Genomic DNA, 13,460 nt, shown 5'->3' on the forward strand with positions numbered 1-13,460 from the left:
CTTCCTGGACAAGTTAGTTATCCTTTTTGAAACAAAGGATTTGAATCTATAAAATGCCCTAACAGTGTGAGTATTGGACAAACTAATGGAACTGCTAATACCCATTCCTTCTGTCACTTTACACAGGCTGGGTTTCAGGAGACTGAAGGTGTACAACAAGCAAGCTTTTCAATAAGATCTAGCCTATTTAGTGTGACTTTGGAGAAAATATTTTATCTTGCTCAAAGGCCAGCTTCATACACAGACATCACTTTGCCCGGGAGCTTTGGAGACCACAGGATTTGGGAGATAAAAGAGCCCTAAGCAACCCCTCTCAGGCTCTTTTCCTCTCACTAAGAAGAAAACCTGAGGCCACACCAGTTTATAATGGGTATAGTTTTTATTTTTATTTTTTTATTATTATTTTTTTTTTTTTTGCGGTACGCGGGCCTCTCACTGTTGTGGCCTCTTCCGCTGTGGAGCACAAGCTCCGGACGCGCAGGCTCAGCAGCCACGGCTCACGGGCCCAGCCGCTCCGCGGCATGTGGGATCTTCCCGGACCGGGGCATGAACCTGCGTCCCCTGCATCGGCAGGCGGACTCCCAACCACTGCGCCACCAGGGAAGCCCATGGGTATTGTTTTTAAAAGATGAATTTTAAAAGGTATTTCAAGTTTTAAAAAGGTGGGGGAGGAGGTCACAGAATGAATTAATGCCCAAGTCCCGCTGAAGATACTGCAGGCCAAAAAAAGTAGTATTTTCAAGGCAAATTAATCTATTTTTGCATGTCTTGTAGAATTAAAATATTATGAAAGTTACAGCTTTTACTACATATATATACAAGTTCATGAAATCTAATGCTCTACTATACTATTGTTTCATAAGACTAAGGATAACTGCAAAGCGTAATTATAAAAAAGAGCAGTAACAAATAGCATTTATGTAAACTTTCCAAATCATTACTTAAATTAATTAATCTACCACACTACATTAAGACATAGGGTGGTGATGTTATCACCCCGTTTCACGAAGTAGAGCACAGAAGAGATATTCTGGGACATGCCCAAGGTCAATGGCGAAGCAGAGGCAGTGCACACAACCCCGGCAGTTCTAAATCATGGTGCTTTTTGACTCTTTGGTCTCAGCTAGCACTGAAAAAGAGATGACTCCACCGAAAAACAAGGTTTATAGCCAGTAAACTGTCAAGTTAATATATGTAATATTTTAGTGGGAAGATTTAAAATTGCAAGGTGCTGATAAGCTGAAAAGCAAATTAATGGGGGAGAATGGTAATACAGGATTACACAACACTTAAATAAAATTTTTGGTTTGCATCCACACATTGGAATTTTTCCATTAACTGTTGACTTATGTTTAAAACTATTTAACCTTCTTAGTCTAGTAAAATATCCTGCTTTTATGATAAAGCTGCATTAACTTAAAAATTATAATTTATCCAGAAAAAATAAACTAATATTTTCATAATTCTGTCCCCTTTTGTGGATATATTAGAGATTTTCTACCACTTACTGTTTTAAGGAATGAAGCTTATTAATTTTTAGTGGTTGATCAACTACTTCATCAAGCTAAACTACACATTTCTACCAGAAAAACTTTCCTTAAAGTATCAATATGATTTCAATAGGTTACAGTTCTGCTCAAAAGCCTTCAATGGCCTCCCACTGGCCACAGGGTAAGCCTGTCACACTCCACAGAGTTCATCGTAGATTTTTACAGTCATGGCCTTCAATGAATCACACCTCCCGGAATTCCCAGGTGGTATAATTGTCTAGGATGCTGAGCGGCTGTTTGGTCATGTGACTTGCTTTGGCCAATGGGGTATGAGCAGGCATAACTCCCACGGGGCTTGTACTCTTGGGACAGCCAGCTATGCCTGAGAGAAGAAGTGAGCTCAGCCCCAGTCCACTGCAACTGCAGAGTCCCAGGAGTACAGACAACTGCACTGCCTTTACAGGACGACTGAAAATAATGAACTATTGTTGTCTTAAGCCACCAAGCTTAGAGGCAGTCTGTTATGCGGCAATAGGTAACAGATGCTGCATCCAAATGCATTCATAGCAGGACCTTATTCCACCTTCTGTTTTACTGTTCCCTCACAGTTCTCACCCATGCTAGCGTGGACCCCTGGTCTCGGCTTGGATGCTGTCTTTTCTGCCTGAAGCACTAGTAAGCAGCGTCTGCCTGCTGAAACCTAACGTCTGTCAGCTGGCTCAGCTCCTACACGGCCTCTGCCTGCTCCGCACTCCACCGGCCTCCTCTCAAACTCCTGGGCCGCGGCTCGGCCGCTGCTCTTCATCAGCGGTGCTGCCGCGCTGGGCTGTAATCTAACTGTTGACTGCACACCTGGCATCCTCGACTATACTACAGATTCTTACCAACGACTTTACACATTTTATTGAAGTTTCTCCATGGCTTCGGCCAAAAACAGATGGCCTGCAGAAATCCTGGAACACATTATGAAAGGCAGAATAGGCCCCAGGAGGTGTTAAACTGGTAGAGGCTGCTGGGGAGAAGCCCTGTTAGCAGGAGGCTAAGCTGTGGGCTCTTCACTGCGTCACCTTGTAAAACTCTGCCTCAGAGAGGCAGCTCGTGCTAGAAAGAAAAGAATCACTGCAGGTCAGAGTGATTTCCTTCCCGGGGATGGATAAAGCGATGACTTTGTGGTCTGGTGACTAGGTAATCATCAGGAGAGAGTCAGCTTCCAAAACAAGGCTCCAGTTCTTTGAAGGAGGGAGGGGGCACCCATAGAAGTCACTGGTACGGCTAGAGGGAGAGGGAGGGAAATCTCAGGCCTGCTGCATTTCCTGACACTGAACACGTCTGGCCAAGAGCACAGAGATCCAGAAGGAAGTCAACAAGCAGTTTACTTTTGCAGTGACTGAAACGATAGTTCGTCCATACTCCAAAGTCCCGAGTCTCGCCAGCACCTCCCCTTTCCTGGAGCAGGCTCACACTGAGGGTGTGAGGGCGCAGGTTTATTTTCAAAACATCATCGGGGAGCAGCCAAAGGTGGGGTATTGTGAAAGAGAGAAAGAAGAGGGGAAAAAAAGACACAAAGCTTGGTCTGAAGCTTTCTTCAAATCTCAAACCGCTGGAAACTAAATTTTCTACTTATGTTACGTGCTGGTCTTAGTGAACCAGGGTAGATGGTAAAACTGGGGTCTGAATATTTTGGGGGTGACACTTGCTACATATGGAGAATTGTTCTGACCCTGTTAGAATTCGGTGATTGTTAGCATCTTGAGTTTTCAAGGTGATCACTGATAAGGGACTTCCTTGATGGTCCAGTGGTTAAGACTTCACCTTCCAATGCAGGGGGTGTGGGTTTGATCCCTAGCTGGGGAGCTAAGATCCCACATGCCTCGGGGCCAGAAAGCCAAAACATAAAACAGATGCAATACAGTAACAAATTCAATAAAGACTTTAAAAAAATGGTCCACATCAAGGTGATCACTGATAACGTTCCCCTTTTGGGAGGGGAATGCATGTGTAGATGCACATTGGCTTCCTCAGATGAAATCTGTTCAAACCAGCAAACAACTCTGGTTCACAGAGAGACAAAAGCCAATGCCTGAGTTCATTTTAAATTAAGCACTCATTTTGAAATGAGAATCTAAGTTCAACCTTTAATTTAGATGTCTTTCCATTCAGGCTAAACATTTTATTTCTCATATTACTATCAAAAGTGATACACCCAAAGACAAGAAATTCTTCTACATAAATAAAAAGGAGAATAATTCCTATGCTTCAGGATCTTAAAATTTTAAGTACACTTTTTATATATGTTATTAGTTTACAAAGAATTTGGTGTAAAAAGTAGAAAACATGTTTATGTCAATGATATAAAAGATTAAGCAGTGTCAAAAAGCAAAATCTGATATTTAAGATATGTCACTTTTGGTAGCCTATTATTCAACTTACTCATTTCAAGTATACTAATATCCTATCATTGCAAAGTTCTACAGATTAATTATAAATGGTTTCTACCAATTTAAAGATATTTTAAAAATTCAGTAGCAAGCATTTAAAAATAATTAAAATATTTAATGAATGGCTTTCATATGCATTCTATATTTATAAATTTAGAAAACAGACTTACCATTAACAGCTTTTTCATAATTTTTTCCTAGGTTTATTAAATTTCGTAGCCCAGGATTGAACTGTTCCATAACATTCTGACAAACAAACAAAAAAAACAAATTAATAAAATAAGCGAACAGCAGACCAAGCAATCTTTAGATGGTGTCACTGCATAGCCTAGGATACCCACGTGTGCCTGATGGTACCGTCCACAAAGTCATGATTTGAAAGTAGTGAAGAGCACTTCCATCCTAACTGACGGAGTAGTGAGGTGCGTGTGACCCTGGCAGTTCCCTGCCTGCCCAGGAGCTGCCTAGAATTTACTGTAAATGAAGCAGGTAGCAGACATTCCATCTCTACAAAGTACACCCTGTGGGGGCCATGAGTCCAGAAGCTGATGCTCCCTTTTGGGTTTAGGTAAGTTAATGGCTGTCATGATAGTGCTAAGAAACAGGGGCGCATGATAGGAACTTAATTATACGGGCAGAGTTTTGGCTATCAGTAGAACAGGAATTTCCAAGAGATGTTGTTTTTGCTCTGCCTAATTACTGGGGAGGGGATGGGGGTGGGTGTTGCTGACGGCCCTAAGACATAGGCCAGCCTAGAACTTTCTTTCTAGGTGGTCACTGGCATTTTTTCCCAGCCATCAGTTCATTCATTATTCACGGAGTGTGCGGTAGGTCCTGTGCTCACAGCAGTGGAGGGGGAGATGTGGTTTCCCATTATGGACTTCATGATGCTCTATCTCTGCAGATGTCATGGTTTTCATTTTTAAAAGTGTCATTTCTATATCACCAGAAGGTCATAAACATAGAGAGAAGTGCTATGACAAGTATAAAACAGGCAACTATTTAGAACATTGGCCTAAATTTAAAATGCTACCCTAAATCTGAAGTACAGACAAGAAATCATTCCTATGGGTCTCTGGCTTCGTGACCCAGAACATACGGTGACAGTATATCTGTCACACCTACAAACCATAAGGTTCACAATATGAATCATTCCAGATAGACCAGCCAAATCCCTTTACCCACCTCCCAAAATGTGTACCTTGTTTGTAGAGGACCAAGCAACAAAAAGAATAAAAAACCATACAACATCCAAAGCGGCAGATACTTGACACATGACTCTTTGGGATAAAAAGGTCCTCCATTACGAGTTAGTAGAAAAAGACTATAATAACTTTATTAGACAGTATAACGGCTTATCGTGAAAAAGAACCCCTGCCCCAACCCTTCCCCCCCCCCCCCCCCCGCCTTACACCCACATAACAGCTTGCTTGCAAGAGCTCTTTTGTATTTGCTGCCATAGTTTTGATGAATATTCTTGGCTTCTCAATTTTGGACAATAAGTACTGGATTTCTGCTATGGTAGACAACCCTACTTTCCCTTTCCCAGTCTCTCCTATATAATTAAATAACAGTTTCCTGGTAAATCAACAGTCAAGGTTTATTATGACTTTGTAAATACTGGTCACTACAATGCAAGGAATGTAGAAGAAGTATGCTTCCTTTCTTGATATACTCTTTTTGTTTCTCCTGGGATTAATAATTGTCTCATTCCCACCCCCACCTTAGATTTTTCTATGTATCTACCTTAAATGTTTCCACACGCTCCATCGGATCTCATAGGAGCCTATCACTGTTTTTCAAATGTACAAAGCTGTCAGCTAATCTTCCATTCCATTTTTTCCCCCAGAACTTCCTCCAAGGACTCTCCGTCCTCTTACTCAGTCTGGCCTGACCGTTCCTGCCACACTGTTGCCCTTGCATGTCCCTTTCTGGTCCCCTGTGTGACAGTCTCAGCTGGATTCCACATCTTCCTCCTTCATTTATTTTTTTTATTTTTTATTTTTTTGCGGTACGCGGGCCTCTCACTGTTGTGGCCTCTCCCGTTGCGGAGCACAGGCTCCGGAAGCGCAGGCTCAGCGGCCATAGCTCACGGGCCCAGCTGCTCCGCGGCACGTGGGATCCTCCCGGACCGGGGCACGAACCCGTGTCCCCTGCATCGGCAGGCGGACTCTCAACCACTGCGCCACCAGGGAAGCCCCCTCCTTCTTCATTTATTGCTATCTGCTGGAGGTCATTCTCCAAGAGTGACCTAAGAAATGAAGCAGGAGGTAAATTTGAGTCCCCACATGTCTGAAATTATCTTTACTTTGACATTTAACTGGTATTTCGCTGGGCTGTGTATTACAGGTCGAAAGTGATTTTCCCTTAGGATTTTAAAGATATTGCTCCAGTCTTCAATATCCAGTTTTGCTATTGAGAAGTCGGCTGTCATTTGTATATGACTTTTTTTTTTTGGTGGGGGGCAGGTGGTGGGAGGGGGCTTGTTTATTTCTGGAACCTTCCTCTTTATCCCTGTGCTCTGAAACTACCCAATGGCCTGTCTCAGTGTGGGTACTTTTTTCATTTATTTTACTGGGCACTCAACAGACCCTACCCATAGAGAAGATTACGTCCTTTAGGTCTGAAAAGTGTTCCTGTTTTGATTCTTGCCTCTTCATTCTCTGGAACTCTGAGGAGGATTTTGTATGACCTGGATTTATTCTCTGATCTTACCCTTTTTCTCTGATTTTCCACTTTTTGTTCTATCTCTGACAGACATCCTCAACTGTACATTCTAACTCCTCTGATGCTTTTCAAACTTTTGATATATTTTTAATTTGGGCTCTTTCAGGTTTTTTTGGTTATTCCTTTTTAAAAGCATCCTGTTGTTTTATGGATACAGTATCATCTCTTATCTGAATAAACTGTAATTTGGGGGATATTTTCTGCCAGTTCCCCGTACTGTCTGGTTATTTCTTCTCATTGTTTGGTATCCAACTGTCTTTTGTGTTGGAGGCTTTCCCCAAATGTCTGGTGATCCTTGACTGTCAGTTTGTATGTAGGAGTAAAGCCCTAAAATGTTGGCTGGGAGTGTGTGCGCATGCATACAGGGTGGCTACTGACCAGTAGGCTTCATTCAGAGTGACTGGACAGCAAGTCAGCTGCAAAGAAACTGGCCAAGTGACGGTAACCAGGGGCCACTGGGTCTCTCCAGAGAAGTTTCTAATTTCCTATCACTGGGCGGGGGAAGGGGCAATCACCAGGTGGTCAGCTTTCCCAGGTCTGGAAGGGGGTTGGGAATCCCACAGGTTTCCTGTGCTGATTTTTCCTGAATTCCAGTACCTCAGCTGGTGTTTCCAAGTCAAGAGTGCCTCTGATTCAACACATCCTGAGACTGAATCTCCAGGCTGCCACACCAAGGGCGCAGCTGTAATAGTGGTGGCTGGGGCAGGAAAGGGGACCTGGCAGTTTAACCACCTGTGTAACTCCTATTCTAGCCCTGAGTGTCCCCTACATCTCTACCTTCTGTGGGGCCTGTTCCCCAGCCTTTGGGGTTCTCTGGGGTGAAGGGCTCAGCTATCACTGGTACTCCTCTCTGCAGTTTCTTTCAGTTCTCTTAAGGCAGTTTACTACACCTCCGTCCATTTCTAACAACCCAAATTTCTTTAGGCCTTTTGTCAACTGATATTTCCTTTTTCAGGTCTCTACACTATGGATTTACAGGCGTTTTCTTTAAGTTCCTTTGCCATCATTTTAATGTATTCTCAAAAGGAAGAGAAGGAAAAGACTTGAGGTCAATAGGCCACGCTTAACTGGAAGTCCACTCAGCTTGTTTTCCTGGAGCCAGTCAGCTGTTTGAGCCTCATTCACAACCAGTAGCCATGAAGCTCCAGAGCCAATGCTGACCCCTCACCAGTCCCTCTGCAAGATGGTCAGCCTCAGTACCTGATCACGGGGACCTGTCACCACAGCTGCTATTTCTATCATCTTTCCTCAAGTTCTTTGTTTTGTTTTTAAGCTTTTAATTTCGAAATAGTTTAAGAGTCACAAGAAGTTATAAAAACTGTACAAAGAGTTCCCATGTATGCTTCCTCCAATGGTAACTTATATGGCCATAGTACATCATCAAAACCAGGAAACCAACATTGGTACAACACTATTAAACTATAGACCTTATTTGGATTTACCAGTTTTCATGTCTCTAATCTGCAGGGTGTGTGCTTTGTTTCTATGAAATCTTATCACACGTATAGATTTGTATAACAGTCACCATCACCACAGTTATTATACAGAACTGTTCCATTAGCACAAAGATCTCCCTGATGCCACCCCTATACAGCCACACCCTCCCCACCAATCCTAAGCCCTGGCAACCGCTGATCTCAGTCACAAAAATAGTTTTGTCATTGTGAGGATGAAATATAAGTGGGTCACCGTATGTGACCTTTTGAGATTTACTTTTTCACTCAGCACAATGCCCTTAAGAACCATCCCAGTTGCTGGGCGTATCAAGTTTGTTCCCTTTCTTTGCTATCAGTGGTCCAGAGAATGAATGTATCACAGTTTAGCCATTTAACTGTTGACCATTTGGGTTGTTTCCAGTTTTTGGCAATTACAAATAAACCTGATATGGACAATCATGTACAGGTTTTTGTGTGAACGTGAGTGTTCATATCTCTAGAATAAACACCTGGGAGTTCAGCTGCCACGTCACATGGTAGGTGTACATTTAACTTCATAAGAAACTGCCGAACTGTTTTCCAGAGTTGGCTGTACTATTTTACATTCTCATCGGCAATGTATGAGATTTCAGTAATTTTTAAAATCTAATAACTTCATTAGAAAATGGTTGCTTTCTAATAAAAAAACTATTTTTCAAATACCTCATCTACAATCCTTAAAATAATCTTACAACACCAAGTCTGGATGGTAAGAATATAAGTTCTAATAAAAAGATAAAACTATTCTTAAAACATCATTTAAAATTCTTAAAATAATCTCACGTGGCTGAGTCTAGATGGTAACATGTATAAGGAAATCAACAGAGCAAGCTCCGTCCTCTAGCAGATAAGCAGTTACAAAAAGAAGCTAAGATCTGTGTTTTTTCTTAAGATTATTCTTTGTTCAGCATATTCAAATAATGGGAAAGTATAATTTGATTTCTTGATATAATTCTTGAAATGTTTACATATAACTCCCATCTTAAAATTTCAAAAACCATGAAATAATGAGAACTTCCAAAGTTAATACCAAGCATAAACCACTATCCAAATGATTCAACAGGAAAAAAGTTCAACTAAGACATGAGACTACAATCAGCTTCAGAGAAAATATAAGAATTTTTAAGCTTGTTAAGTTCAACATACACTTCAATTCTTTATTTTAGGTTTAGCTACAGAAATGTTTCCCCTGGAAATTCTGGCCTCTCTGAACAGTGGAAAATCCATTTCTACACTGGCTGTTGGCCATTAATCTAGTTATTTTAGCTGAAGTACATGTTATTTTTAAACCCAGGAACAAAAAAGCAGTGCGCTGTCATATTCCACAATCCATAAAATTTTTACAGTGGATGTCCTTGTGAATTGGATGGGTCCTACATTTTGGAGGGAGGGCAGCAGCTGGGTCAAAGGTCATGCTGTGTCAAGGCCTGTTAAGACCTGAATTGTTTATAGAGCCTCAAATGTAGAGAGAATCACCAGCAGTAATGACCAAATCCATTTTAAGTTTGGCGCTAGGAATAAAAGGTTTAAGATTCCAAGTACAAAAACAAAATAAAGGGGTGGGATAGGGAGAGTGGGAGGGAGGGAGACGCAAGAGGGAAGACATATGGGAACATATGTATATGTATAACTGATTCACTTTGTTATAAAGCAGAAACTGGCACACCATTGTAAAGCAATTATACCCCAATAAAGGTGTTAAAAAAAATAAACATAAAAAAAAACAAAATAAATTATAAAAGGCATTATCGGGCCAAGAAGCACTATTTTGTTACCATCTATAACAAAAGCTTAGTATGTATCCCAACAGTTACTGCTTGGCAAGGAGGATAATGTGGCAAACCACTTTGAACCAGAATGAGTTTCATCTTCATTCAGGGAAGAATATGGACCATCTAGGCTAAAATAAGATGACTGGCAACATCACTGTTGTACCTGTGCTGTGTCTCGTAATGAAGAGGGCTGGTCCTATCACAAGAGCTCCGCAGCACTGGAGAATCAGTGCTCAGCTATTTCCAAAACTGCTGAGGAACAGGCCACTTGGACCCTACAGGCAGTTTCCACCAGATTTCTAGTTGGTCCATTTATCCCATACATTTCCTCTGCCGCCTGTACCATTACAGATCATAATTTTAAAACGAATTATACAATCTTACGATGCTTTTTAACTTTCTCACCATTTAGATTTTTCTTTCGTTATTGAAAAATTATTACCTTTACCAGTATGAAACTATAGACTATGAAGCATAAATACAATTACGACTAGCTAGCTAGTTAAACTGAGCTGATTTTAAATTCCTAAGAATTAGTTTCTCTTTCCATTTCTTTTTCCAGTTCTCTACAAGACCAAGGACAACTTATTTGATATTTTCAGTGCTTAATTTTCTCAGTTGAAAAGTGTGGGTTATATTTACACTGGAATAAACCTTAAAAGTGACTTAAGAATCTCTAATACAGAGTTTTTTTATAACTTGATTCAGGTACTGTATGTCTCTGAAAATTTCGTTATTTTATTCTAAATAATCTCATACAAATTAATCTAGCAATGTTACAAATGCTTAAACTAATCAAGGCACATTTTAATTCCGTGTGACAAGAATACCTGTTCATAAGGGCTAACTGAGAATACTTCTAGATAGAAGTCATTTGTAAAAAATCTCACTTCCTCTTGCATGTGTTGTCGGAAGCTACTGTTCCTAGACTAACATCATCAGTATGTAATTATGTCCCCTGCCTTTAGGGAAAGTACTGACGAGTAAATTTGGCAAAAAGGCAGATGCCTGTGGGCTGATGGTCAGAAGAGCCATGTTTTTCATACCCATCTTGAAAGGGGAGCAGAAGCCAAGTAAAGGAAAGTTAGACAACTAAGATGTTTTTTGTTTGAAATATTGAGCTAGAGCAAAAATACTCATATTCAAAGATATAAATACACAAAAATGCTTCCCGTCAGTCAAATGTGAACAATGTTTTGGCCCCCTAGTCTGTATGATCTATCTAGGCTACCAGCTAGCAACTTGTATTACGTATCAATTTGTATCATTTATAATTTGTAACATGCCACCCTAGTAGCAATGAACCTGAGGGGTGGGGGAATATTGCATAAAAAATACTTTGGCCTTGAGTCCTCAGGCAAATCGCATCCCTCCGTGCTGAGCCTCAGTCTCCTCCTCTATATGGGAAAACCTCTAATTTCCACCTCATGAGGGGTACGAGAATTCACTGAAATAATAATATTTATGGAGCACCTATTGTGTGTTCTTCAAGGCACCTGACAGTGCACTGAATCAACTGTAGTAATTAACGTTGCAAGACAGAAGACAGAAAATATTAGTCAACTCTTCAGATGGATGAGCATTCCTATTTACACAGAAGTCTCCAGGCACTACCGCTTCCTTTCTGTAAAATGAAAACAAACGATCCGGGCTCTCCTGCCTCAAAGCATCACGTCAGGATGAGAGAGACCGTGAACGCAAAAACTTCCAGAAGTCTGCAGTACAAAGGAAACTGGAGGTGTAATTATTATCTGCTTTATTCAGTTCAAAACTCTTTATTCTTTTTCTCCTTTTGAGATACATTTTGACACTCTGCAGCCTACATTTCAGGCTCTGTGCCTAGCACTTCACACGGGTTTGCTCATTAGATCCTAACAAGGCGATGGTTATCCTCCCCATTTTACAGATGAGACGTGAAGCTCTGAGATGTTAAATGTAAAAACCTCACCGAAGGGCTTCCCTGGTGGCGCAGTGGTTGGGAGTCCGCCTGCCGAGGAAGGGGACACGGGTTCGTGCCCCGGTCCGGGAGGATCCCACATGCCACGGAGTGGCTGGGCCCGTGAGCCATGGACGCTGAGCCTGCGCGACCGGAGCCTGTGCTCCGCAATGGGAGAGGCCACAACAGTGAGAGGCCTGCGAACCGCAAAAAACACAAAACAAAACAAAAACCTCGCCGAAGATCCCACAGGCAGTGAGAGGCAGAGTCAGGCCTGGGCACTGACTTTGCGCGCACCACTCAGGCCTCCAGACAAGTTCCTTGAGAATTGTGCAATAAGGTGGGATGAAAACGCTTTTATGACAGAGAGCACTATTTTAGGGTGAGAAATTATGGGAGTCTCTACAATAGTTTTTCTTTTTGGATGCCTTCTTGTAATCTTACTCCTGATTTTAGATGAATATAATTAATCTTCCAATAGCATCACAATATGGACCGATTCTACATGGCAAGTCTTTCCGATCTTCTTTTCTTTCCCTTACAAAAAGGAGGGAGTGGGGGAGAAAAAGAAGATTCTCCAACTACCTGCAGTCCTCCCAAGAATTCATAATGGTTAACACTGTCATATTAATTTCCTTTGCTGAAAAGAAATCAAAACGTTACAGAACGACACTGCAAAACCACAAGGTGTTTCGGCCACCCTATCCAAGTCTCATATCCCTTTTTCTTCTCCCCAGAGAACCACTAGTTAAGACTGTAAACTTTCTAACTCATATTTATACACACATATAGTCAGGACTGATAAATAATTTTGCTTCGTACATTTAATAAAATAAACAGTATCATGTAATACATTTTACATCCTTTTTTAAATTCAGTGTTATGCTTCTGAGACCTGTCTACCGTGATATGTATTAACTGGGTTTATTCCGATTTAACTTCTGTATGGTATCCCTTTGTGATGGCTAATTTTATGTGTCTGCTACAGTACCTAGTCAATTGAATACTAATTTCGGTGCGGCCGGGTAGGAATTGTCGATGTGGCTAACTACCAGTAGACTTTAAGAGATTACCCTCAGAAATCTGAGTGGGCTTCCTTCAGTCGGCTGAAAGGCTCTAAGAATGAAACTGGGGTTCCCTGAGGAAAAAGACCTTCCGCTCGGAGACTCCAGGTTGCCGGGCTGCCCCCCAATTTCACATCTTCCAGGCCGCACAGCAGCACGAGCTGGTTTCTGGACTTCCTCTACCGAGAGACATTTAGGCGGCTTCCAGGTTTTTGCTAACACCAACTGTGTGGCAAGAAGCTGTCGATGTCTCCTTGTGCACGTGGGTGAGAATTCTCCTAGAAACACAACTGCTGGGGCATGGGGTACGTGAAGATTTTTCGGGTTCGTTAGCTACTGCCGGATACTTTCTCCGAAGTGGCTGCGGCAATCTGTGCTCCTACAACCGCTGTGCTATTTTACCACAATCACCAACACTTGGTGTTATACTTTTTTTGCCCAATGGGTGAAAAACAGTACTTTTTTTTTTTTTTAAGTACAGTAAACCGTTTCCCTTGTCAGCATTAAAAAAGGGACACAGGACTGGAACTATCTAAGCAGGGGAAGAGAAACAATGAA

The 13,460-nt window shown here is 41.6% G+C and overlaps 1 protein-coding gene across 1 annotated transcript in view; it reads right to left on the reverse strand.

Moving 5' to 3' along the window:
* BAIAP2L1 (BAR/IMD domain containing adaptor protein 2 like 1) overlaps positions 1-13,460 on the reverse strand; it is an 85,871-nt gene that overhangs the window by 58,968 nt on the left and 13,443 nt on the right. Inside the window, exon 2 of the mRNA XM_065893018.1 lies at positions 4,099-4,174. Within this exon, the coding sequence (XP_065749090.1) occupies positions 4,099-4,174 (76 nt within the window). The remainder of the gene's footprint in view (positions 1-4,098; positions 4,175-13,460) is intronic.

The sequence above is a fragment of the Phocoena phocoena genome, chromosome 15, assembly GCF_963924675.1.
Source record: "Phocoena phocoena chromosome 15, mPhoPho1.1, whole genome shotgun sequence".
Taxonomy (NCBI): Eukaryota; Metazoa; Chordata; class Mammalia; order Artiodactyla; family Phocoenidae; genus Phocoena; species Phocoena phocoena.